This window comes from Balearica regulorum, chromosome 19 (assembly GCF_011004875.1).
Source record: "Balearica regulorum gibbericeps isolate bBalReg1 chromosome 19, bBalReg1.pri, whole genome shotgun sequence".
NCBI classification, from domain to species: domain Eukaryota; kingdom Metazoa; phylum Chordata; class Aves; order Gruiformes; family Gruidae; genus Balearica; species Balearica regulorum.
In genome coordinates, this window is record NC_046202.1 from 12,004,167 (window position 1) to 12,027,905 (window position 23,739).

General features: G+C 65.3%; 2 protein-coding genes across 4 annotated transcripts; one reads left to right on the top strand and one right to left on the bottom strand.

The window, feature by feature from the left end:
• The first annotated feature begins 118 nt into the window (after positions 1-118).
• On the top strand, positions 119-5,504 carry LOC142604582 (coiled-coil domain-containing protein 183-like). Its single transcript, XM_075771922.1, is given in 16 exon segments — positions 119-359; positions 444-571; positions 706-783; positions 1,521-1,625; positions 1,627-1,689; positions 1,823-1,927; positions 2,099-2,221; positions 2,615-2,743; positions 2,894-2,954; positions 3,037-3,137; positions 3,422-3,582; positions 3,954-4,128; positions 4,271-4,325; positions 4,328-4,395; positions 4,637-4,733; positions 5,392-5,504. Coding segments are annotated over 16 exon segments (1,803 nt in total).
• Positions 5,505-9,545: 4,041 nt separating this feature from the next.
• On the bottom strand, positions 9,546-23,041 carry SEPTIN4 (septin 4). 3 transcript variants are annotated; one of them, XM_075771557.1, is made up of 12 exons: positions 22,947-23,041; positions 17,159-17,458; positions 16,836-16,929; positions 16,635-16,721; positions 15,637-15,760; positions 15,307-15,441; positions 15,089-15,206; positions 14,619-14,720; positions 14,163-14,259; positions 13,855-14,017; positions 11,628-11,727; positions 9,546-11,349 (listed from the first exon to the last, which is right to left on the bottom strand). In XM_075771557.1, the coding sequence occupies exons 1-12, from the start codon at positions 22,947-22,949 to the stop codon at positions 11,290-11,292; spliced, it is 1,383 nt and encodes a 460-aa protein (XP_075627672.1). In that variant the 5' UTR covers positions 22,950-23,041; the 3' UTR covers positions 9,546-11,289. The 3 variants fall into 3 exon arrangements, with proteins under 3 accessions (XP_075627672.1, XP_075627671.1, XP_075627673.1); XM_075771556.1 differs by lacking the exon at positions 22,947-23,041 and adding an exon at positions 19,223-19,300 and having other exon boundaries at positions 11,140-11,349; XM_075771558.1 differs by lacking the exons at positions 9,546-11,349; positions 11,628-11,727; positions 22,947-23,041 and adding exons at positions 13,048-13,186; positions 19,223-19,303.
• Positions 23,042-23,739: the final 698 nt, after the last annotated feature.

Genomic DNA, 23,739 nt, shown 5'->3' on the forward strand with positions numbered 1-23,739 from the left:
GTAGAGGTCTTTTCCCCGCAATGGTCCTCGCCCTGTTCCTGGTGGGGCACGGAGGGTTCCGCGGCTGGGCAGGTTGCAACCGCTGTAGCCACGGTGATGGGAAACAGAGCAGGAGGTGATGGCCAAGCAGGAGGTGTGCGGCGTGCCGCAGCTGGAGGTGTCACAGCAACAGTTCCACGGGCAATGGGAGCTGGGCTGCGTCCATGGTCACAGCCCAGCCACAGCCCCACCGGGCATCAGAGCTGTGATGGCTGCCGCGGGGCTGGAGGGCCGAGGTGGGAGCGCCAGCACGGCGCAGGGCTGGAAGGCAAAGCTCAGCCAGCGCGCCCAGGAGCTGCGCACCATGGTGGCCTTGCAAGGTGCTGCCCCTTGGGCTTGGCGGGGGCGGGTGAGGGGCTCTTGGTCCTGCACGGTGCCAACAGCAGCGCCTTAATGTCCTGCAGAGCAAGGGAGGAAGGTTTTCGCCCAGTGCTGTGAGGAAAAGCTCCGTCCAAAGAGAGAGCTGCTCCCGCGCCTGCGCGAGGCGGTGCAGGAGGACGTCCGTGCCCTGCGCAGCGTCCAGGTGGTAGCGGTAGGTGCCATCTGCTGTCCCCTGCCTGGTGCTGGCCCTGCGGAGCCAGCTCCTCCAGCGGCCCTCTCCAGGAGCAGGATGGGACCCTCCCCAGGCTGGCGGTGATGTTCTCTCTGCCCCTTTGCTGCCCACAGCGCAGCAAGTTGCCCATCGCTGCAGCTTGCGGAGCACAGAGGCATGTGGGCATGGATTTGGCCGGGAAGCCGGTGGAGGTAAGGGCAGGGTCGGGCGGGTGCGGGCTGCTGGCAGGGGCTGGGGCTCCGGGGACTCTCGGAAGGACGAGGTGCACGGCGGAGGGACCTGGTGCCGGCACAAGGGCAGCACCCCGGGGCTGGTGTGGTGAGAGCCGGGGTGTTCGCCTGCGGTCCCATGGGTCCCTTTCCACGGTGGGAGCCATGCGTGCAGGTCCTCCTCTGGCTCCCTAAGCTTCCTTTGCCCCGTGCCGTGTCCCCAGGGCTGCTGGGGTTCCTGCGGGGTCCAGCTGCATCCCTGGGAGAGAGATGCTGTCTGTGCCCTTGACTGCCTGCTCCAAGGTCATGGCCTGGTTCCAAGCCCATGGAGATGGAGGCGCTGGCCCCGCAGAGCTGCCTTTGCCCAGGGGCCTCTTGCAGGGACAGAGCGGTGCCACCGCTCTCCGCCAGCAGCCGCATCTGGGGCACCGATGGATTGGATTGACGCCCAGCCCCGGGGCTGCGTTACGCAGAGTCCCGAAGCCCGGCCCACCGCTGCCATCAGCAGATGCCCACCTCCGCCTTGCCCCAGCCAGCCACCCAGAGCAAAGCTCTCCCCGAGCCCGTCCTGCCAAGGGAGTGACGATGTCCCGGAGCAGCGTCCCAGCGTCCCCGGCTCTACCTTGGGGGGGGGGTGTTTTCCAGGCTGTGCCCCCTTCTCCCGCGGGTGCCCGGCTAGCCCTGCCTCCAGCCTGGCAAACTCTCCCGTGCCTATCCAGGTGGCCCTGGAGAAGCTCCGTACTGAAATCTATGAGCGGAGGAGGACGTGCGACATGCTGCTGGACCGGGTGAGGCAGTGGAGCCAGACCCGGGACGAGCTGCAGTAGGCGGCTGCAGCAGCTGCAGGACGCCGAGAGGGATGAGAAACGGCACCAGGCGCAGGTGCAGGTACGCAGGACCCCTTCCTGGGGTGGCAGCACCCGTCCCACGGGGGGGTTTAATCCAACTCCTGCACCCCCCGGGTGGGTGCCGGGCTCGGCACACGGGGTCACCCTGTGTCCCCCTCCCGTCTGCTCCCCAGGTGATTCACCAGCTGGATAACAACATCGAGAAGATGCTGACCAAAGTGCATGCTGGACAGAAGGTGACCGCCCGGTACCTGGCGGTGCGGGATGCCCTGAGGAAGGTGAGCTCCTCCTCACTGTGCCGTCGTCCCACCTGCCCCTCCTGCAAAGGCAGAGGTGCCCGAGGGGCTGTGCCCGAGGTCCTCCTGCTCCCCTCCATGCGCCGTCGCAGCGTGCAGGGGACCCCCGGGGCTCGCTGGGGTGACTGGGTGCTGTGGCTCCCTGTGCCCCAGGAGCTGGCCCACCTGCCTCCGCACCTGGACCTCCTGTGCGCGATGGCCGAGCTGTACCCTGGGGAGCTGGAAGACATGGAGCTCATGGCCTCGGATGCCCTCCGAGCTGCTGATGTAGCCAAGGTGAGATGGTCCAGGGCACCTTGGGGCCCTCTCCCACTCTCCAGAGAGAGCCCCCAGGCACAGCCAGGCTGGTGAGTCTTCCTGCTTGAAAGAGGAGGCACAAGAGCCTGAGCTGGGCTTGCCCACAGCACCCAGATGCCTCCCGAGCTCCTCCCGCATCTCACTGTTGGGCCGGGCTGCCCTGGGGCTGGGGACAGCCTGCCCGAAGCACCAGCCATGGTGAAGGCAGCATGCTCCATCCTCCAGCCCTCCTTTCCCAGTTTCCTTCCCAGCCTGCTGACATGGGGGGGGAGGGGGGGCATCTTTGACCCTGGCCATCCCAGAAGCTCCGCTGGCGCACTAAGGTCCGTCCCAGCTTTGGCAGCCGCTTCTCCCTTCTCCGATCTGCTCCAGGAGGACATGGCCGAGATGAAAACCCGGCTCCTGGCAGAGAGAGAGCGCAGGTACCGCTCCCTGGCCGCCCAGGAGGTGCACGTGGACAGGCTCTGGCTGAAGGAAGCAAGCGAAAGGCAGCCGAGAGCGGTGAGCTGGGGGGGCCTGGCGCAGGCAGGGCTGCGGGCAGACAGCAGGCAGCAGTGTCGAGCCCCCCGCGGCGGGGGGGCTGCAGGGCCAGCTCCCCCAGGGTGCCAGCAGCCAGCAGCAGGGGGTGATGATGAACATCCATCCTTGCAGCAAGCCAGGTCCCAGCTCGCCGTGGGCTTCCCGAGCCTGCACTCGCAGGACCCGCTGGTGGGTGAGTGCCTGGCGGGGTGCCGGGGGGTGGGACGCGGGTGCAGCCGCAGGCATCCTGCCCTGCCGCTTCCCTCCCAACCCAGACGCCAAACTGGAGGCCACCCAGTCCCCGATGGAGCGCGAGGCCTGGCTGATGGAGAAGACAGAGAAGGCCAAGGCTGCGGCTCAGTGCTCCCGCCTCTGGGTAACGTAAAAACCCATCTCCGGTAAAACCTGGGGTGCTCGAGCCACGGGGAGACGAGACCTCACGGCTCGCCTTCTTTCCTTGTGGCATTGTCTGCTCTCCACTGCCCGCGGAGCCCCCCCAAAGCCCCTCTTGTGCGGGCAGGGATGGAGCTCCTTTTCTCCATGCCATGAGTTTGCAGCGGTCGGTCCGTGGTGCAGAAACCTCCGCGAGGCCACGGCCCGGCTGCTGTACCGTGCTGCAGGAGTGCCGTGGGCTGAGTCCTGGTGCTCTCCCCCGGCCAGGACATCCCCGGCAGGCTCCTGGCGCAGCAGAAGTCCTGGGTGGAGCTGGAGCAGCGCGTCAAGGAGGGCGAGCAGAAGAAGGCGGCGCTGAAGGAGACGCTGAAGGAGCTGGAGCTGAAGCAGGCTGAGCTGAAGTTTGGCCAGCCCCGCAACACACCCAGGTGCTGCTGCTGACCTCGGGACAGATGTGCTAACCGGGCCCCCAGCCTTGGCAGGGGACACGTGCCTCACAAGTGTCCCAAGAGGGCACCCCTTCCTCCGCCCCGCTGCAGCCACCCACCCGCCCCTCCTGCACCGCAGGTTTTCTCAGCAGGGTGCTCCCCCAGCTCTGGTCCTGGCACAGCACCCAAAGCTCCCGCTGTGGCAGCAGGAGCACCCTTGCTCCTTGCCTGGCATGGGAAGTGGTGGCAGCATGTCCGAGTTGGGCTGCAGGCAGCATCTCTGCTCTGCAGATGGGAGAGGGGCAAGCAGAGCAGCTTTTGCAAGAGAGGTGGGGTGTCTCTGCGCCCCTGTGCACTTGTATGGATGGGAGTGTGCTTGGCTCCAGGATGCTGGAGGAGGACCTGAGGGTGAGGCTGCAGCGGGAAGAGGCTCAGCTGGAGCAGACGCGAGCCCAGGCGCTGAGGAACGAGGAGCTCCTGCTCCACTTTGAACACGGCATGGACAACCTCGTAGTCCGTCTGCACGGCATCGCTGTGCCTGACCAGGTACCTGCACAGCTCTGGGGTGAGCACGGCCCCGGCGGTGCTTGGGGATGCAACGGCACGGCATGGTGACACTTGGTGCAGCCACCATCACCCCAAGTGGCTCATTTTCCCCACCGAGGTTGTTGTTCTTCTCTGACTCCAGGACGATTCTGTCAAGCCCCAGGGGGTGGTCGAGAAGCTCCAGTACTGTCAGCAGAAGTGCGGTACCTGGCGCAGCACGTGGCCGACTTGCCCCGCGACAGCTACAGCCCCGATGAGAACAACAAGGTGCGTAGGGGCTCCGTCCCTGCTGTGGTCTTTGGCACTCTCCTGGATGGCCCATCCCAAACCGTCCTCCCAGCTAGGAGGATGGAGGAGGCCCCAGGGAAGAGCCATGGAGCAGCTCAGCCCCAGGTGGCACTGGGCACTGCAGGCTGTCCCCCCCAGGGGACATCAAGGTGGGGAACCAACCCCTGGGCTTCTTAAAACCACCTCCCCTCCATCAGTTAACCCCGGGTGTCTTTCACAGACTTTTGTGCACGTCAGGGGTTTACTGGAGAAAGCGACCGCCAGTGATCCACACAACCTGAAGATCTCCTTCGATGACGTGGGCAGCAGGGTCCAAGGTAGGAGAGCACAGTGGGGACGCGTCCCACAGCGACTGCCCCAGCCCCTGCCCGCTGGGATTTCTGGGCATCCTTGCCTGCCTCCCGCTGTCCCAGCAGACCCCAAGCCATGAGTTGTCTCCAGACCTTGGGGCTGGCCTTGGCTATCTGCTAGGCTTTGAGCGTGGCTGATGGTTTGAGGTGGGGATGTGGGAGAACGAAGCCAGCCAGTGGGGCAGTGAGTGTCAAACCACAGCAGGAACAAGGAGGGATGCTGTGGGGCAAGGAGGGAGACCCTCGTCTTCCAAATCATCTGGTTGTGAAGAATAAGCAGTGCTTGGCTCTGGCTGTGGCCTCCTCCTCCTGTTGGATGCTCTTGGAGGAACCGCTGAGTTTTTGGCAGCTTACCACCTTTTTTTAAGGAAGCGGGAGCTGTACCCACCACCCCATGGCTTCAGAGCTTTATGGGAAGCCCCAGCAGTGTTGGAGATGGGCCATGGCAGGTCCCCCGGGGATGCTGGGGTGGAAGAGCCAGTCAGCAGTGCCAGTGCTGGAGGGCTCAGCACGAGGGCTCCCTGGGAGGCCTCCGTAACCTGCTGGCTCTCCCCGGGGACACGGGCACAGCAGAGGTGGCCCCACAGCCTCTCCTCATCCCGCTCCTCTCTGCTCTCTCCTCCAGACCCCTCCGATTTCTCCGATGAAGACCATGACCTTGTCCCCACCCGGCAAGAAATCAAGCAGCAGGGGCTGCTCCTGCTGGAAAGCAGGCAGAAAAGCCGCAGGCAGAAGTAGCGGTCGCTCCACGAGAGCTTTGCATGTCGCAGACCACCCGCTGTGCTTTGGATGCCCCAGACCACCCGTTGTACCTTTTCCCAGCTGGTTCAATAGAGCAGATCTTTTTCCTTTCTCCCAAGGCTGTAGTCAAGCCCCCAGACAGCTCTGGGCTGGCATGTGTGCGAGGTGGCTCTGGGGAAACGTGGGGCAGGGGATGAGACCTGGGTAGCGGACCTCAGGGTGGGTGCCTTTGTGTCCTTGTGTGGGAGTGGAAGGGCAGAGCCTGCCTTGGAAAGGGAGACCCAAGTCTGAGATGAAGCCCCTAGCCTGGGGCTGTCTGACCTGTCTGGGGACCCTTCGTGCCTCTTCCCTCCTCTGGCCCCCCGCACGCACGCACGTTGTGCAACGCGTACTCACAAGCCTAAAGAGGTCAGAGCAAACGTCAGGCGTTCCCTTTGGGTGCCTGGAGGTAAGGTCTAAGTCTAACTCAGCGTGACCCAGGACAGCAGAGGATGCTGCACCGCGCCTGTGGCTTGGGGGTGGATCCCCATCCCTGCGGGTGGGTCACGGACATCTGACCACGGAGGCCCCGTTGGCTTCCCTACAAAGACGCTCGTAAAACACCGCTGCAAACAGATGGTGCTGTTCCCCCTCCTCCAGCCACCACTGAGGGCTTCTGCCGGGACCTGGAGTCCTGTCTGGAGACCCAGGAGAGTCGCAGGGGGACATCAGCATCAGGCCAAGCTCTTGCTGTCATTTCTACTTGGTCCCTGTACTTTGTGCTGACATCGCTTGTGACATCATCATTGCAGCGAAGGAACGGCTGTTTCTGCCAAGCCTTCCAGCAGACTGGCAGGTCAGGCCAAATGTTCTTGGGTTTTGTGAAACTGCAGGTATGGGGAACATATTGCCACCCTGAAACTGCCCACGCTCAACACAGGGCTGCTTAGCCGGGCCACTGTGCCCAGACACCACCACACCAGTGACTAAAGACGAACGCTTTGAGGCCAGTTGATGAAACCAAGAGACTCTCGCTTTCTACACCTAGCTCCAGGAAGGGTGGTTTCCTATTGTGATGTCCTCAGGACCTTCTGAAGGGCACCCCTTCCTCTCTTGGCAATGCCGAAATGAGCGTACACCCCAAAGGTGCTGCAAGGGGAAGCCAAGGTTTTCACCTCTGGTCTCACCAAGAATGCCAGCTTGAGCAGAGATGAGCCCACAAACATCTGCCAAGGTGTCGGGTAGCTGAGAAACCCACCTCTCAGCAGTGACGTTACTGAATCCAAGATCTGACATCTATTGGTCAACGGTTGAGAATGTCCCAGTTCCAGGGATTGTGATAGCCTGAAGGCCGAGGAGAAGGAGCAAAGAAGCAGCGTTTTGTGGCTGGTCGAAATGAAGGATGGCTTTTTAGAGCGTGGTGGTGGTGCTTTGTCCCTTGTGCCCTGCCCTGATGTACAGAGGAGCAAGAAGAGACACTGGACAGCTTAGGGGAAGACCTTCATATGCGGAGGTGTTTCCTTCCTCTTCAGCCTCTACAAGGAATTTGGTGAAGAGCAGAGCCAACATCCCTCAGCTAGACTGGGGGTTCCCATCCTTTGGGAGAAACCCTGACAAATAATATTTCAAGCTCTTGGTCTGGTCTTTCCACTCTGGCTGTGAGGAAGAGAGAAGCCACAAAACATGTTGAAGACTTCTCTCTGCTAGACCTGGATGGACAATCTGGCCCATTTGCCAGCTGCAAAGTAATTCTGGGATGGTTTAGCTGCCTTGAAAGGAGAGGAAGAGCAATGCCAGGCAGTAGCATCGGGGCTTCAGGTCTACTGAAATCACCAAGTCGTGAGCGGAGGATGCTTCATCACGAGCGCTGGCTGAACGTGTTCAGACACAGCATCCCTAACGCTCGTCACATCGGGAAGGTGAGGGAAAGGCACGTCACCCCACAGCTCACAGCCACGCAGCCTGCTCCCCACCGGGCAGACGGCGCTGGGTGTGATCAGGCTGACTGCCTTCCCCGGACCAGGAGAGGCGGCGGGCGGGCGGGGGAAATGGATGTGACGAGTGGCAAAGAGGGAGGTAGGAGAGAGAGTGGGAAGAAACCAGAGGCAGTGCCTTGCTTTCTGGATTAAAAAAAAAAAAACAAACCAATTCTGGGTGTGCCAGGGAGGCAGCAGCGGGGTTAGGAGCAGCACCCGGGCATCCTCCTGCCGTAGGGGACAACCTGGCTGCAACGGGCAGGGGAGCTGCGTGGGGCATGGTAGGGCACTGCCCCCACCCCACAGAGACCGTGGGGCAGGAGAGCCGTGCAGGGGGTCCCCAAGCTGGGGCTCACCCCACGCACGCATCCCCAAATGCTGGAAAACGAGCTGGGTCTGCACGGGGCTCTCCTGTAGGGGAGAGTCTAATTAATAACATAAGGGTGGAGGAAGGGAAGGGAAGGGCTGATGCCAGCTGGGGTTTCATTAGGTGGCCGGCGTGGGGTGGCACAGCCCAGGGAAGCGGGGGGGAGAGATTTCTTTTTTCTGCCACGAGAAAACCTCATTTCCTTCCACCGCAATTCCTGCCAAAGGCTCGACGGGAGCTCCAGCGCGGATGTCTGCAGCCAGACCCACTCCTCCAGCCTGCCCAGATCCCTCTGGATGCCACCCCTTCCCTCCAGCGTATCGACTGCACCACTCAGCTCGGTGGAAAACCAGAACTGGTGTGTCTTGGGTGATGCAGCGAGCAGAGAAATGCAGAGCTTGGCCTTAGCTCTCTGCCAAGGACAGCTGGAGAGCCCCTTGGAAATGCTTCGGCCACTTGAGCAGAGAAAAAGAATACAACCGTACACTCGACAGACTCACCACTCAGGCAGGGACAACGGATGGCGCAGGGGTGGCACGGCTCTCGCTCGAGCGCTCCCTGGCTCTGACACCGCTGTCTGTTTGGGGAAAGGCGATGGGAAATACTCTGTGCTCGGAGATTGAAGCGCTCTGAAGAACACAGGCAGGGAGGAGAGCGACTGCTGAAACCTCCGCGCTGAGCTGACCGGCTCAATCTTACCTCGGGAAGGAGGCAGCTCATCCAGCCCGGCCGTGCCAGGACGACCAGCAGCAGCCGAGGGAGCGGCCGAAAGCAGAGCCCCTTTCCAGGCTCCTTTTCCTGGCAGACCATGGGGCAGGGTCCCATCCGTGGGGGGCAAAGCCTGGCCGAGTTCTCGCTGCCCTCGCAGGGAGCTCTGCTGCACGGGGAGTGGAGGAAGGGGCCGAGGGGTCTGGATGGCCCTGGAGGGGCTTGGAGCAGACCGACCGGGGGGCACGGAAACCCAGGGAGGGGGGGCTTGGAGGGAGCAAGCAGAGGGGCCTGGGCGGGATCCAGGGGTGCATAGTGGGAGGATGGGGGGTGTAGGAGAGGAGAGTAGATTGCAGGGGGGGATAGAAGGGTGCAGGTGGGATAGGAGGGGGCAGGGGAAGGGTAGCGGGGTGCAGGGGGACGATACCCACTGGAAGGCAGGTAGAGACACAGCTCTCATCCATCCTGGAGCTGCTCTGCCCAACCCCTTCACCGCACCAGCTCCTGGTGAAACCAAACTGGGATAACTGGGTGTTGGTGCTGGCAGGGGAGACCCAGCTATGCCAAGTGCCCACGGTGTCTCCCAGCAGGGCTCACCCCACCGGGTGGGGGGGGGTGGGGGGGGGGGTGGGGGGAACGTGAGGATGCCCGGGGGCAGCACGTGGAGGGCAATTCCATCCCCTGGCTCAGGCTGCCCGCTCTGCCACCCCCCACTTCCCACCACGGCCCCAATGCCAGCAGCACCTGGGGCCAGGGGACCCCAAGGCAGTGCGTGAGGGGGGGCACGAGCCAGCACCAGGCAGGGGGGACCTGGTCCTCTGGCACCCCAGCCCAAGCCAGCTGCCCCTGTGGGTGCAGCAGAAACACCCCAATATCCCTTCTGAGCCTTTGCCAGGGAAACGGGAGCCAGAGGCCACGGGGATGGCCACCGTCAGCCCCCGTCCTCGCCTGCCCGGGGACGTGGGGTGCCCATCGCCCGCGTGGAAGCGACTCGGGGTTGCAGACAAGCCGGGTCAGCCGTATTTACTGAGGATGGTTGTGGAGAGATAAAAAGATTTCCACTAGCTCTATAAGAATGTATAAACCTAGACTCTGCTTATCCTTTAATAAATGCCTCTATGACCATCATGCGAAGGTAGGTACTTCTGTAAGAAAATAGCAAGATTAAAAAAGGAAAGCGCTAATACACCCTGCGGGGCCCTGCCTGCGGGGTCCCTGCCCGCGGGGGCCAAGGGACCCTCCAGCTGGTGCGGGGACACGGGTGGCGCATGCCGGACGCTGCCGCAGCACCCCGCAGCACCCACCTCGAGCCTCGGCCGCACGCAGCCCCCCTCAGCCGAGCTGCCCCGGGGCAAACCTCTCACCCGGGGGTGAACCCACCCGGGGGACCCCGGCACGAGTGACCCTGCAGGGAGGATACACATCCCCCTGCCAGTGAGCTCCCAGTGATCCCACTGCTCCCAGTTCTGCCTCCACCCTGCAGCCTCACCATCCCCTTTTGTCTTTCCCCGTACCCAGGGGGGAGCAGGGAGCTGGGGGGGTTCGGGTCCATCCCCCCGGGGGTGCCGCTGGCCGGGAGGCTCAGGGCTGGGCTCGCCCCGGGCACACGCAGCGCTGCTCTGCGGGGCAGCAACACGGATGGGGCCATCCTGGGGGCACACAGGGACACGGCACGGTACTCTGCGGGAAAGCACCAGGCATGGGCACAGCCTGGGGGGGAACACGACACAGTGCTCCATGGGGCAGCCACACAGATTGGGACATCACGGGGGGGCCGGGGGACACGCAGCACTGCTTTGCTGGGAAGCAACGTGGATGGGGACATCCCGAGGGGACACAGAGGGACACACTGTGATGCTGTGCCAGGAAGCAGCAGGGACAGGGACAGCTGGGGGGACGCACAGGGACACCACAGACAAGCAAACGGCACCAGGGGCTGAAACACCAGCAAGGGACGATGCTGTTGCCAGAGGTGGGGAAGCGCCACGGGCACGGGATGGTCGTTATTGCTTTACAGGGCCAACAGCAAGGGGGGGGCCAGGCCAGGGACACGGACTCTGATTTGGGGTTCAAGAGACTTTCTGCAGGGACTGTCATTCGCCACCGCTCCTCGTGCCGCGGCTCTCCCCCTCACCGGGACACAGGGTGCTCCCGAGGGGCCACGGGCACAGGGCTGGATGTCACCCAGCTGCAGCCCCTCCTGGCACCGGTGCTGGCACGGAGGTGACACCGGCCGCCCCTCCATCCCCTCGCTCAGCTGGGGGCCCCAGGAGCTGCTGTCTGGGGGGGGGGGGGGCAGGGGGCATTGGGGAGGCTGGGACCGGCCCCCCCCTTTCCTCTTCCCTTAAGCCAGGACCAAGCTGAGCAGAAAGGCCGTAAGCAGGCAGCCGAAGGTGACACGGGGCCAAGGGGAGCGGGCTGGCCGGTGGCCCTTCCCAGAGCTGCGGGGGAAATACAGAAAGCCAAAGCTCAGGGGACAGCGCTGTCCCCAGCCCGGGGGACGCTGCGGAGGCATCCGGCCAGGACAGGGGGCAGGGGACCCCAGGGCCAGGTTGCCCCCCTCCCCTCGCTGTCCTGGGACAGCGCTGGCCCGTCAGATAAGGCGATACCGCAGCAGCTTAAGGTGGCAGGTGCGGTGTTGGTACTGAGTGTCGCAGTGGGGCCGGGACAGGATGGAACGTGATGTAAACATTTCTGATCTGGGGGGGCAAGGAGGAGGAGGAGGATGACGAGGAGGAGGAGGAAGAGGAGGCTAGTGCGAATCCTTCATCTGCTTCTGGATCTTCTGGAGCATCTCCTGCATCCGCCGCAGCTGGGATGAGAGAGCAGGGAGCGTTGTGGGGGTGAGGCCTGACACCCCCAGCCACAGCAGCCACCTCACAAACATATTTGGGTCAAGCACCCCAAGCAGATTGGGGTCACCAGGAGCTGTGGGTTGGGGGACACACACCTCAGGTGCCCCTCCAATGCCTCCCCACCCTGCCCGGAGGAGCAGCAGCTGCTGGGATGCTGGGTGGACCCTGACGGTGCCATCACTGGGGCTGGGGACATGGGGGGGATTGGGGGAGCTCAGCCCTCCCCCACACTCACCTCCTCGTCCTTCTCCCGGATGAGCTTCTCTGTCTCCGCATCTGGCACCGGGGGGATGACGGGGATGGGGAAATCCGTCCCGCTCTCCCGTGTCAGCTTGCTGTGGACAGAGAGAGGAGGTGAGGATGCTCCCACAGCCCTGCTGGCCCCCCACAGGAGATATTCCCCCAAGGATGCTGCAGCCCCGGAGACCCCAAACCTTGCAGATACCCACCACCCGCCTGCACAGACCCTGAGTCCCCCCAGCCAGGCCCTTTTCCCATCAGGGGTGAACATGAGCAGTTCCAAGCATCCCCCCCCAAACCTCAGCACCCCAATCTGCTGCGAAACAGTTTGGGGATCCCAGGGGGCACCACCACAGCAAGGGGTGCCGGGAACCCCCCAGGGCAGAACCCTGCCTGGGTCAGGCTCTCCTCGCCCAAACTCAGCCTCTCCCTCCTCTCCCACATCCACAGCCCCGCTGCAGGACGGGCTCCCTGAGCACCCCACTGCCTTGCCAGCCCCGGGGATGCTCCGCACCCCTTTTTCCCAAGCAGCAGCTCTCATTCAAACCCGTCCCTGCTGCAGGGAGCTGTGGGCGTCCCCCTGGGGCCACCCCACTGTGCTGGGCCACCACAGCAAGCCAAATCGATGGCTTGTCCCATGCCAACGGCAATGGGGAGGGACCAGCTCTCCCAGCTGGGTCCCTGCAGATGTCACGCACTGCCCCAGCGGGCGAACACGTGTCTGGGACACTGCCGCATGGCTGGTGGGGGGTGTCACATGTGCCGCCACGTGCCACCGCCGGTGCAGCCCCTCCACGTGCAAAGGGGTGATGGACATGGTGGACGTTGCACGGGTGGGCTGGGCCACTCATGCCCTGCGGGGTCCCGTTGTGCTGGGGGGGGGCTGTGCCAGTGTCCCACAGCAAGGGATGGGTTTTGGCCACGTTTTGAGCCACTTTGGAAGTCGCTGCTCGTTGTCACGGCTCCTCACCCTGGGGGGACCCAGGCAGGGAGCACATCAAGCTCCTTTCATCCCTGGCAGCAAAACAAGGCTTGAGCCGGGCACTGGCAATGGGGCAAGCAGCATCACCAGCCCAGGACAGACTGTCTACCACTGCCTCTGGCACCCCAAAATTGCATCCCCCTGGGAGGGCAGTACGACAGGGGTGCCCGCCCTGCAGCCCTTCCCTTGGGCAGCCTTTGGCTGTGAAAAGCTGGGTGCTGCCAAACGGTGGCACGTCCCCCCAACCCCACCTTGCCTGGGTGAGCCGGGGTGATGCTGCCGGCACACAGCGTCCCCCCAGCACCCCCAGCAGTGCTGGCACCCCAAGAGCAACTTGTGTGGGCAAGGGGCGGGTGGCCACGGGGCCGGCTCTCCCTGAGAGCAGCTGCCCGGCCCCTGCGCAGGCACAGAGGGACCGAGACAGCGTTGGATACCAGCAAGTACTTTATATAGGGGCCAGGGGGGTGGGCAGGGGGAGGAGGGCAGCAGGGGCCCAACACGGCCCTGGCCAGATCGCGGCTCAGTCAGCGGAGCAGTCGGTGCAGCACAGCCTCAGCGCCGAGGGATGCCGCCTTCTCCAGCAGCACGTATGGAGAGACCAGCTTAGAGGCACCTATAACCATCACGACCGCCAGCCCCCCCTGCCAGCACTGCTGTTTCAGCCCCCCGCGACCCACAGAGCATCTGCTCGTCCCCACACGGCTCCAGCCCCTCGGCCGGGGCTCTGCAGCCGGCCCCACCAGGGACCGTGCTGTGGGGGGCTCCCCCAGCATCTTGGGGTGCCTAAGGGGGATGTGAGTGCCATGGGTCTGGCCAGCACTGGCGGCTGAGCCCCAGCACTGGCTGTTTGCTTGGCTCCTGCTCGGGCCCAGAGCCTGCAGGGATGCAGGGTCCCCTCACTGCCAGAGATCCAGCCCTGGGGGACGCAGGGTCCCCCTCACTGTGCTAGAGCATCCCCCCCAGCCAGCCCTGGGGGGAATCAGGGTCCTCCTTGCTGCTGGAGCAGCCGCCCCCCAGCCAGCCCTAGCCCAATGGCACAGGAAGGGCCCCCCCACCCCACCAGGACTCCCAACCACACCGCCGAGGCTTCCTCACCCAGCCCACCACAATGCCTGGGATGGACCCACACACAACACCAACCCCCCAAGATCACTTCTTGCAATGGGCTGGGGTCACCCCAAAGAGAGGACACCCTCCCCCCACACCCCTCTAGCCTGGCACCCCGCTCCCGGCCCCGTACTTGCGGTTCCTCTCCTTCACCACCATGCGGGTCATGCTCTGGATGCACTGCGTGCGGTAGTTCTCGTAGTGGGTTTCCCGTGTCACGTCCTTCAGGTCCTGCATGTGGGTCCTCACCAGCATCGTCCGCAGCTTCACAAAGTCACAGTGGGACGGGTTCTCCACTGCGGGGGAGCCCGAGGTCAGGGGGCTACAGCCAGCCCCCTGCATCCCCCTGAGCACCCCCAGACTGAGCAGCGTGGAGATGGGGCACGTGATGTCCCATCCTCCCGGGGCTGGTGGGACACCGGGGACACGGCCCAGCGTTACCTTCCACGATGCCCCAGGGGTAGAGGCGCCCACGGACGCGCCGGCCTTTGGCCTCCACGACCGTGTTGCTACCGATGACGGCAAAGGGGATGCTCTCCTGCAAGAGGACAGCGGGGGTTAGCAGGGCTCTGTCCTGCCCACCATGGCCCACAGCCCTCCACGCACATCTCCTTGGCCATATCCAGCACCCGTTTGCCAAGATACCTGGGAGCCCTGGCTCAGGAGAGCCCCAGCTGGGATGGCAGCAGTGACAGCACAGGTTTCTCCACCCCAGCCCCATCCCATCAAGCTGCAGGTGGCACCTGTGGGGTCTTGGTGACAATATGTCCCAACCACACCATGCTGCTGGAGGGCTTTTGTGGTCCCAAGGAGTCCCAAGGGTACCCTGGGACAGTGTGCCCTCTCAGCTGTGGGGCTCTGCTCCCCCAACGATGGACCTGGAGAAGCCAGACCCACCTTCAGTGCCTGGTCCTGGAGCTTGAACTCCTCATCCTCATCCGAGTCGCACTCAGGGAACTGGTAGATACGGATGCCGTAGTGGTCAATCTCCTCCCGGATCTGGGGGCAGACAGCCCCACTGAGGGCAGGGCTCTGGCCCTTGGAAAGGGGGTGGGAAGCACCACAGACCCCCGGTGTCCCCAGGAACCCACAAAGCCCTATTCCCTGCAGGACCCCCCAGACTAGGTGTCACGTACAGTCCCCCACACCCTTCCGTCCCCCAGCTGAGCACCGGGGAGATGTGTCCTTGGTGACCACATGGGCCACAGGGTCCTCTACAGTGCTGCAAGCATGGAGGATGCTGCATGGCAAAAGTCCAGGCAGGGGATGGAGAGAGCTGCCAGCCGAGCGGGGACCCCAGCCCCCAGGGCACCCCCATCCCCAGGGACCTGCTGGGACGGCTCCAGGCTGGGCCACCCTCCCCATACCTTGTTCTTCATGCGCTCCACCTCGGTGGGGGTCAGAGTGTCAGCCTTGGCCAGCACAGGCACGATGTTCACCCTCTGGTGCAGGGCTCTCATGAACTCCACGTCCAGGGGCCGGAGCCTGTGCGGGGGGGGGGGGGGACACCCCAGTGAGCACCATCCCACCAAGCCTCTTCCCCAGCACCCTCCATCCTGGCAACGCAGGCAGGGGCTGCCCATACCCATGGCCAAAGGGCGAGATGAAGTAGATGCAGCAGTGGACGCGGTTGTCCTGGATGTTTTTCCGGTTGAGGCCACTTTCGTCACGGAAATACTGCTCGAACTGCTGGTCGATGTAGTCGGCCACCGGCTTCCAGCTGCAGGGACAGGGGGGTGACCATCAGAGCCCCTTTGCAGGACCCCCAGGCTTTCCCTGGGTCCCCAGCTCAACAGCTCCCATGCCTCAGCATCCCACCCCAAGGAGCCATGGGCATCCCACCCTCAGACCTGCACCCATGGCAGTGCTGCCCAGCCCCGGGGAGACCCTGCTACGACCCCTCTCTGGGACGCACCACTCAGTGTTGTTGACGGCGTCACCAAAGCCCGGCGTATCCACAATGGTCAGGCGCAGCTTGACGCCCTTCTCCTCGATGTCCACCACGTGCTTGGTGATCTCCACCGTCTGTGTGATGCGCTCTGCAGCGGCAGGAGACACAGTGACGGGGGGCACGCCAGACGAGGGACGATGGGGGTGACACGGGGAGACGCTGTAGCACCCAGGTGTCACCTTCCACCCTGGGGGGCTGGGGTGGCTTTGCAGGACCAGCCCCCATAAGCATCAGGGTCCAGCACCAAGATGGGATGCTCCGTGCCACAGCCTCCCGCATCCCAACATGGACGTGCACCCCTCCCTCGGTGCTGTGCCACTGCCACCCCATGACAGCCTGGGGGTCTGCTGGGGCCAGGCATCACTGCAGGAGTACCTGCGGCTCCCTGCACCCCCACGTGTGACCCCACAGCTCCAGGACTGCACATGGCCCTTTACCCCCGGGACCCTTCCGTGTCCCTCCGTCCCCAAGGATGCACCAGTTGTATCATGTGCGCACGGCCACACGCATTTTGGCTTTTGCTCCGAGCAACGGAAACAAATCAAACAACCGCCTCAAAACAAGTCAAATAACCACCTCGAACCCCTGGGGATTTGGGCAAGTTTGGACGATTTTAATTCAAAAACTGGCTGCAGCTGAACCAGCACTGTGTCCTGGACCCCAACTGCCCGCAGCCGCCTGGATTCGCTGTGGCTCCAGCTGATCCCCAACAAGCTGGGGCTTGTTTTCCCAGCAGGGACAAAGCCCCTGCAGGGGGTCCCCGTGCCAGGCAGGGGGGGTCCCTGCTGCCTTGGAGTGGTCCCCAGCATCGGCAGGCAGCTGGCAAGGTGCTGCACATGGCTCCAGAGACCCAGAGGAGCCCGGCTGGACAGGGGACTGCAGCCCCCTGGGAGCAGCATGGGGCTCTGCCACCCCCCTGGGACACCCAGGGCACCCCATGGCTGGGATGGTCCCCCCCTCACCTTCGGCGTTCAGCAGCTTGCGGTCTCTGTACATATCCGTCAGGAAGAGGCTGTTGACCAGGGTGGACTTGCCCAGCCCGGATTCCCCTGGCAAAAGGAGACACGGGTGGGGGGGCAGCCAGTATCCACCCCCCCACACCATGGCTTTCGGGATCCAGAGTGGGGGCAGCATCCCCTGTGCCAGGCTCAGCCCCCCCGTACCTGCCACCATGAGGGTGAAGTCGAAGCCCTTCTTCACCGACTTCCGATGGACCTGGTTGGGCAGCGTGGCAAAGCCCACGTACTCCTTGTCATCCTGCGGGCAGAGGGGACGTGGGACAGGGGACACCACCAGCCCCCTCCCCCCCCCAGCAGGCCGCTGCTTTGCATGCGCCCCCCCAAAGTGATCCTACAGGGTCAGAGCGCTGCAGGATGTGGCCACACCTGCCTGAACCCCTTGGGTTTGGAGGGTGGGACCATCCTCCCCTGTGACTCCTGTAACCCCTCGCCCCATGTCCCCCCCTCCCCGCGGACCCATCCTGCACCTCGGAGGAGTCGTAGGGGTCCAGCTGCCCCCAGGGGCTCCGTGGGCGGTTGGGGCTGGGGGGTGGGGGGGCAGCGATGTGCTGCTGGAAATCCAGGGGCCGAGACCGGGAGAAGATCCTGGCATCCCTCTCGTCGGTGGGTTCATCGGGGGGGACCCTGCCCACGCCGCAGAGGGGGTGGCCAGGCTCCCGTCGGCTCTCCGGGGGCTCCACTTTCCTGACGCTGTCGGCCGGTGGGCAATCCCGCAGGAGCTGGGTCAGCTCAGCCTCCTCTGAGTCCTCCTTCAGGAAACGCTTTATCTGGGGACCAAGGGAGGAGGTGACACTGACAGTGGCAGTGCCGGCCTCAGGTGGCATCACCCGACTCGGCATCACGAGCCCCTAAACTGCAGCAGACACACGCGTGCACCCCAAGGATGGCAGGGACAGGAGAAGAGGGGGGACACGGCCACCCCGGGGGACCAGCCACCACCCTGGGGACAGCCGTGGGGATGGCAGTGGGGACAGCCATGGTCCCATGCACCCCGGGGCTTACAGCTTGCGGCACGGGGACGGCAGCCGGCTCCTGGCACTCCAGGGGACAGGGACCTTCCCCCTGGGCACCCTGACGCTCCTCGGGGTCTTCTGGGGCCCCCACACACCCCATGGCCTGTCCGGAGGATGGGGAGGGGGTGCCGGGGAGGAGGGAGAGAGACACCAAGAAGAGATGAACAGCAGCAGCGGGCAGACCCAAGGCGGGGGCAGATGGTGGGCAGGGGTCTGCCTGTGCCCCCCTGCCTGCCTGCTCTCAGCATGGGTGATGGCACAAGGGGCTCCCAGCCCTGCAGTCCCAGGGGACCCCACGCCCAGCCATTACCCACCCCACATGCAAAAGGCTCAGGGACAAGGGGACACCCCTGGTGCAAAGGGGCTACAAACCCCACGGCCATGCTCAGGCCGTGTCCGTGCACACCCCGACACCCCGACACCCCCTTGCTGCCCCTTGCCCTGGCTCTGCCCGCCCCAGAGGTGGTGCAGGCAGCAGCTTTGGGCAGCGTCCAGGCAGGGGCTGGGGGGGCCGGGCACAGCGGCCCCCGAGCCGGTGACCCCATGGGGCAGCGGGGCTGGGACGGGAACGACTCCACATCCTGTTTACAAGCACTGGCGGGAGGACACGCGTTCCCAAGGGCATGTCCAGCAGCAGCTCCTGCGGGACCCAGCCCTCCTGCCAGCAGGCACCGGGGTCCCCAATACCCCATCACAGCAACTGCCGGGAGACCCCAGCCCCATGGGCAGGGAGACCCCCAAATGGGGGGCACACAGGGTCTGGGGGAGCCCCTCAACCCTGCAGACTCACACCTGGGGGTCAGTGCCCCCCCACTGGGGCCTCGATGTGAGAGCCCTCCATGGGGACACATATCCTCCCCCACCCCATGTCCCTGCTCCATCGGCAGGGAGGGCAGCCGTGCCGGCGGCAAGGCGAGATGCACCGAATTAGCGGGCTGGAAACAAGGTCATGGTGCTGCTGGGGCTGCGCGCTCACGTGCCTGCCCCCTGCTTCCCACTACCCCTGCAGCCACCCGCACGGGGGGCCACAGTGCCGGGCTGGGGAGACAGTGGGAGCCCCCATGGTGGGGGCTGCGGGGCACCCATGCTCCCCTCTCCCCCAGCGGGTCAATAGTGCTCAGCGGGTCTGTGTGGCTGCAGCATCCTCTTCCTCACCGACCTGGATCTGGGGGGGGGGGGGCTCAGCACCAGCCCGACCACAGCGCAACCCAGCTGGGGGCCACACAGGGATGGGAGACGATGCCGCCGCTGCCAAGTTCTCCCAGCCCAGCTGCTGCTCCATCCCACAGGGCTCCAGCCTTTCGGGGCTCCCCCTCATCCCCCACCCCAGAGAAGCCGATGGCCTTGGTGATGCTGCGGCATCCTCAGGGGTCCTGCAGCAAGTGCACCCCCCAGCAAGGCTGCCCCAGGGACAGAGCATCAACTGTGGCACCTCCCCTCAGCACCGGGGTGCTCCAGGTGCCCCATCCCCATCTGTCCCCTCTCTCGCCCCTCCAGAGAGGGACACTGCACCCATACCTCTTGCCCAGGCTGCAGCTCGGGGCAGGTGGCCATGGCAGAGCCGGCGTCACCCGTGGCTGGGAGAGGATGCCGAGCGGCACCGGCTGCGCAGAGGGATGAGGAGCTGCATTAGCATAACTCCACCCTGGGCAGGCACGGTGGCCTGGGCACCCACAGCACCCAGCAGCCAGGCACAGCCCCCTGCGGTGCTGGGGGGCAGGACCAGTGTGGTCCACAGGAGGGGAGAGGGAGCCCCGGAGCAGAGCCAAACCCAGCTCCTGCCCAGTTGTCGAGATGTCAAGGACCAGCAAAGCACTGTTGCAAGGCAGGTCCTGGGGGGCTGCATGACCACCACCACCACCACCATCACCACCACCAGCCCACCCGGGCTGAGCACACAGCTTGGCTAGAGCCCAGGAGGACATTCAGCACTTGGAAACACCTCTGTCCCAGGACAAAAACCTCCTCCGTCCCAGAGCACACCAGATCCTCTCCCACTCCCCACCCTGGAGAGCCCCGCAGCCACCCTGGCAGCACCCCCCAGCCTCTTTGAGGGGAGAAACCCAGTTTTGCATTAAAAATTGTTTGAAAACTCAACACTTTCGTGCCTGACAATTAAAACTTCCCGCATGGCTCCAAACTGCTGCTCCGGCTGGGCCTGATGGATCTGGCTGGGAAGGACCCACCCTGGGCTGGGAGAAGCAGGGATGATGCCCACCACAGGGATCCCTGGCAGAAGCTTCACCAGTCCTGCCTCAGTTTCCCCAGCTCACTCCTGGGGAGGCAAAGGGTTAACAGTGCCCCAGGAGCAGCCGTGGGCGGCAGCGAGGGTACCTGAGCTGTCACTATCGGGGGTCACCAGGGACGGTGATTCACCTTGATGCATGTCGAGATGCATCAGAGCAGCTCAGGCACGGAGCCAGGGTCACTCAGCCGTGGAAGGGCTGCGTTCACTGGGAAAGTGCTAAAAAGCCCCAAAGCATCGGCTGGTGCCGGGACGGGTGCAATGAACCGCAAGCCTGCAGACACAGAGAGGGGCCTGGATGCTTCTGTGGCGGTCCCCACCATCCCTGGGTCCCAGCCACGCTCTAACTCCAATGCCAGATCTCCCCCGCCCAGCTTCAATACCACCCAATGCCAGTGGTGGAGACCCCACCGTCCCACTCGGCCTCAGCCGGGTCCCAGGGGAGCAGTGCCCCCACCCCCGGCTGACGCCGCACCTCCCCGACGGCTCTGCAGCCCCTTTCTCCCACCCATCACAGACCGCAGCACCCCACCACCACCCCGGCCAGGCTCTGCACCCTATCAGCGGTGCCCCTCACACCCCACACACACCCCCCCCCATTGTAGCACAGTTGTGCAACAACACCCACCACTTTCCAACCATCCCACCCCGCACTCCCGGCAGGAGCGGGGATTTACCGCTGCGAGAGCCTGGGGCAGCACCGGTGCCCCCGTAAGCGGATTACACGCTCGGCTGCGCGCGAGCCGGCACTCGGCGCTGGGGCTGTCACCGGCCCGGCAGCTCCAGCGAGGTGACACAGGCGCTGCCTCGTCCCCGCCTGTCACACTGCATTGCACCTTCCCCGCTCGGTGACAGCCCCAGGGCCGTGGCAGACGGGGGCACAGGGGCAGCGGGCAAAGCCCGAGCTGGGAAAGCCGCAGGCTGCCCGTTAGCGTCTTTCTGCCTGGCACCACGTTCCCATGGGATTTCCCAGTCTGTTTCTGCAGGGAAAAGGAAGGGAACATCTCAGCGAGGTGCCGTCCCCGCAGCCAGACTGGCGAAGGCATCCCCAGCCCACCTAAAGGTGACATCCAGATGTGCCACCCATGGCACGGCACGCACCACTCCGCTGCAGCACAACGGCTGAGCATCACAGGCACGAACACCCTGTCCCAAAGGCATGAACCCCACATGGGACAAAGGCATGGTGGCCCCCGCCAAAGCCCAGCTCTGCTGGGACCAGCCCGGGGAGCCCGGCTCTTCCCCGGGGGGGCTGGCACCTGGGCTGCGCCTGCTCCGACCTGCCTCCAGATGCACGGGATGCTCCTGCCGGCATGCTGCAGAGTTTCTTACCCCCAGGTCTCCCCTCCCACCTTGTCGGCAGCACCCCAGTTGTGAAATTGAGTCTACCAACAGCTTTAGCAGCAGCAGGGTGCTGGGCACCCTTTGGACACAGAGGCAGGCAGTGGCACAGGTCCCCGGTCTGGGCAGGGTGTCAGCACCGGGCGGGCGAGTACGCAGGATGAGAGCCTTTCTGACACATCCCTCGGTGCAGCAGCTCCGACCCCTTTCCCTCCTCCAGCTTGAAGGACCTGTGAGTGCCTGCACGGGGACCCAGGGATGGGACCACACGTGGTGGCTCCCCACGAGCCGGCAAGTGACAGCGGGGCCTGTCCAGGCTGGAAACAAGGCGGCGATTCAGCATGTGGCGACAGGCGAGAAGGTCCAGCCCACTAGGAGCCGGGAGCGGAGGTCGAGGGGGACCATTGCTCATCCCACTTCTCCAGGTGAGCCATGGGCCACTTTGGGGACAGAGGGATGCACCACCGGTGTCGGGGGGGGGGGGGGGGGGGCACCGACTCCACCTCCGTGGGTGCTTCTGGATGCATCCACACCTGCCTCCAGCCCCAGCTCACCCCACTTCCACAGCCGAGGGAGCCCAGCTCCTCGCCAGTATCCAGCTGCCGCTGTCGTCCTCCCCCTCAGATGTTTCCAAGCCTGGATCTGTCCATCCCCAAAGCCACGGTTTGGAGACTTTCGGGAAGGCGCTCGTCGGAGCCAGTTGCGACACGCTCCGCCAGCCGCCCTCCTATCTGGTTTCACTGCGTCCCACTCCGGAGGAATGTGCCGGTCCCGTTCCCACGGCGGCTGCCGGGGAAGGACGGCCGCAATGGTCCCCACCAAGGGCGGCCGTCCCAGCTGCCGCAACCCTGGTGCCACGCGAGCCACGGCCGCGACCCTCCATCTCCATCCCCACCCTGGGTACGGCGAGTGCCTCGAGGTCCCCGTGGGGACGTGGCCCTGGCGAGCGGCTCCTGGGAGCCCACTGCCACAGAAGAGAGGTGAGGCAGGACGGGCGACGCAGGACGGGCTCCCGCCGAGCCGCGAAGGCCTTTGGCGGCTCCGGACCTCGCCGGTAAGTGCAGGGACGGCTCTGAAGCACAGCCAGGCTCCGGGCATGCACCACGGTCCCCGCAGGAGGGCCCGGCCAGGCTGGCAGTGCCGCTGGGACCGCAGCCCGGGGGACCTGCCAAAGGCACGGCTGCGTGACCGATGCTCTGCTGGGAGCCGCCCGAGAGCAGCCCCCCCCTTCCCCCCCCGCCGCCCACGCAGGGACACCCCGCGGGTGCCGCAGGTCGCGGGGACACGCAGGTGCCGCTCAGAGGCGGCGTCGCCTTTCCGGGACCCACCCGCCCCGATGCCACGGTGAGGGGCGGCGTGCAGGCGGTCCCGTTGTAGCCCCCCGCCCTCATCTCAAGGCTGGTCCCGGGACGCCGCCCGGCTGCTGCCCGCCGGGACCGAGCAGGTGCTGCCCCGCCGCCCGTACCGCCCCCCCCCCCCCCCCCCGATCCCGCTGCGGCACCAGCGGCCCCGGCCCGCTCCGCCCCCACCGCACCGTCACCTTCACGGAGGGCACCGGGATGCGGGAGCGGGCCGGGCCCCCCGGTGCGGTGCGGTGCAGCGCTGCCCGGCCCGGTGTTTCCCCCCCCTCCCCGCCGCCACCGCCACCGGCCTTACCATGGCTGCGGCGCCGGGCGCCGTCCGGGAGCGGCGGCTGCCGAGCGGCACGGCCGGGCCCCGCCGCCGGGATTAGCAGAAATAGCAGCCGGCGGGGGCGGGGGCGGCCCGGGGCGGGGCGGGCGGCGGGCGGGGCGGGGGTGGCCGCTCGGCACCACCGGCACCGGGCACCGGGTCCGGGCACCGCACACCGGGCACTGGCATCACGCACCGGGCACCGGGTCCGGGCACCGCACGCCGGGCACTGGCATCACGCACCGGGCACCGGGTCCGGGCACCGCACGCCGGGCACTGGCAACGGGCACCAGGTACCGGGACCGGGCACCGCACAGCGGGCACCAGCACCAGGCCTAGGCACTGCACGCTGGGCACGGGGCAGCGGTACAAGGCAGCAGCACCAGGCACGGGGCTCCAGCATCGGCACCGGGGCACCAGCGCCAGGCACGGGGTGTGGGACACCAGTAGCAGGGCACTGGGTACTGGGTACAGGCACCAGCACCGGGTCCAGGGCATTGGCGCTGCGTACCAGTACGGGCACAGCACCAGCTATAGGGCGCAGGCACCGGGTGCTGGGCATTAGCACCAGGGTACCAGGCACCGGGCACCAGCACGGTGCGCCACGCACCAGATTGCAGGGTCCCGGCGCAGGGAGCAGGCAGCGGGCACAAGGCCTCAGCACCAGGTACCGGTACAGGTGAGACGGAACGGCCCCAGCACCAGTGAGTGACCTCCCGGCAGCGGGCAGCAGTACTGGGCGTTGCTCGGCAGGTACCAGGTATTGGGCAGGAGGCAC

Excerpts from the sequence above, each read along its gene's own strand:
- SEPTIN4 (XM_075771556.1), bottom strand. The coding sequence starts at position 19,258 with ATGGCCACCTGCCCCGAGCTGCAGCCTGGGCAAGAG. Across the intron at positions 15,442-15,636 it reads GCCGTCAACAACACTGAGTG|CTGGAAGCCGGTGGCCGACT; the intron begins GTGCGTCCCAGA and ends CTGTCCCTGCAG. Across the intron at positions 11,350-11,627 it reads TCCGGGAGAAGGACGAGGAG|CTGCGGCGGATGCAGGAGAT; the intron begins GTGAGTGTGGGG and ends CTCTCATCCCAG.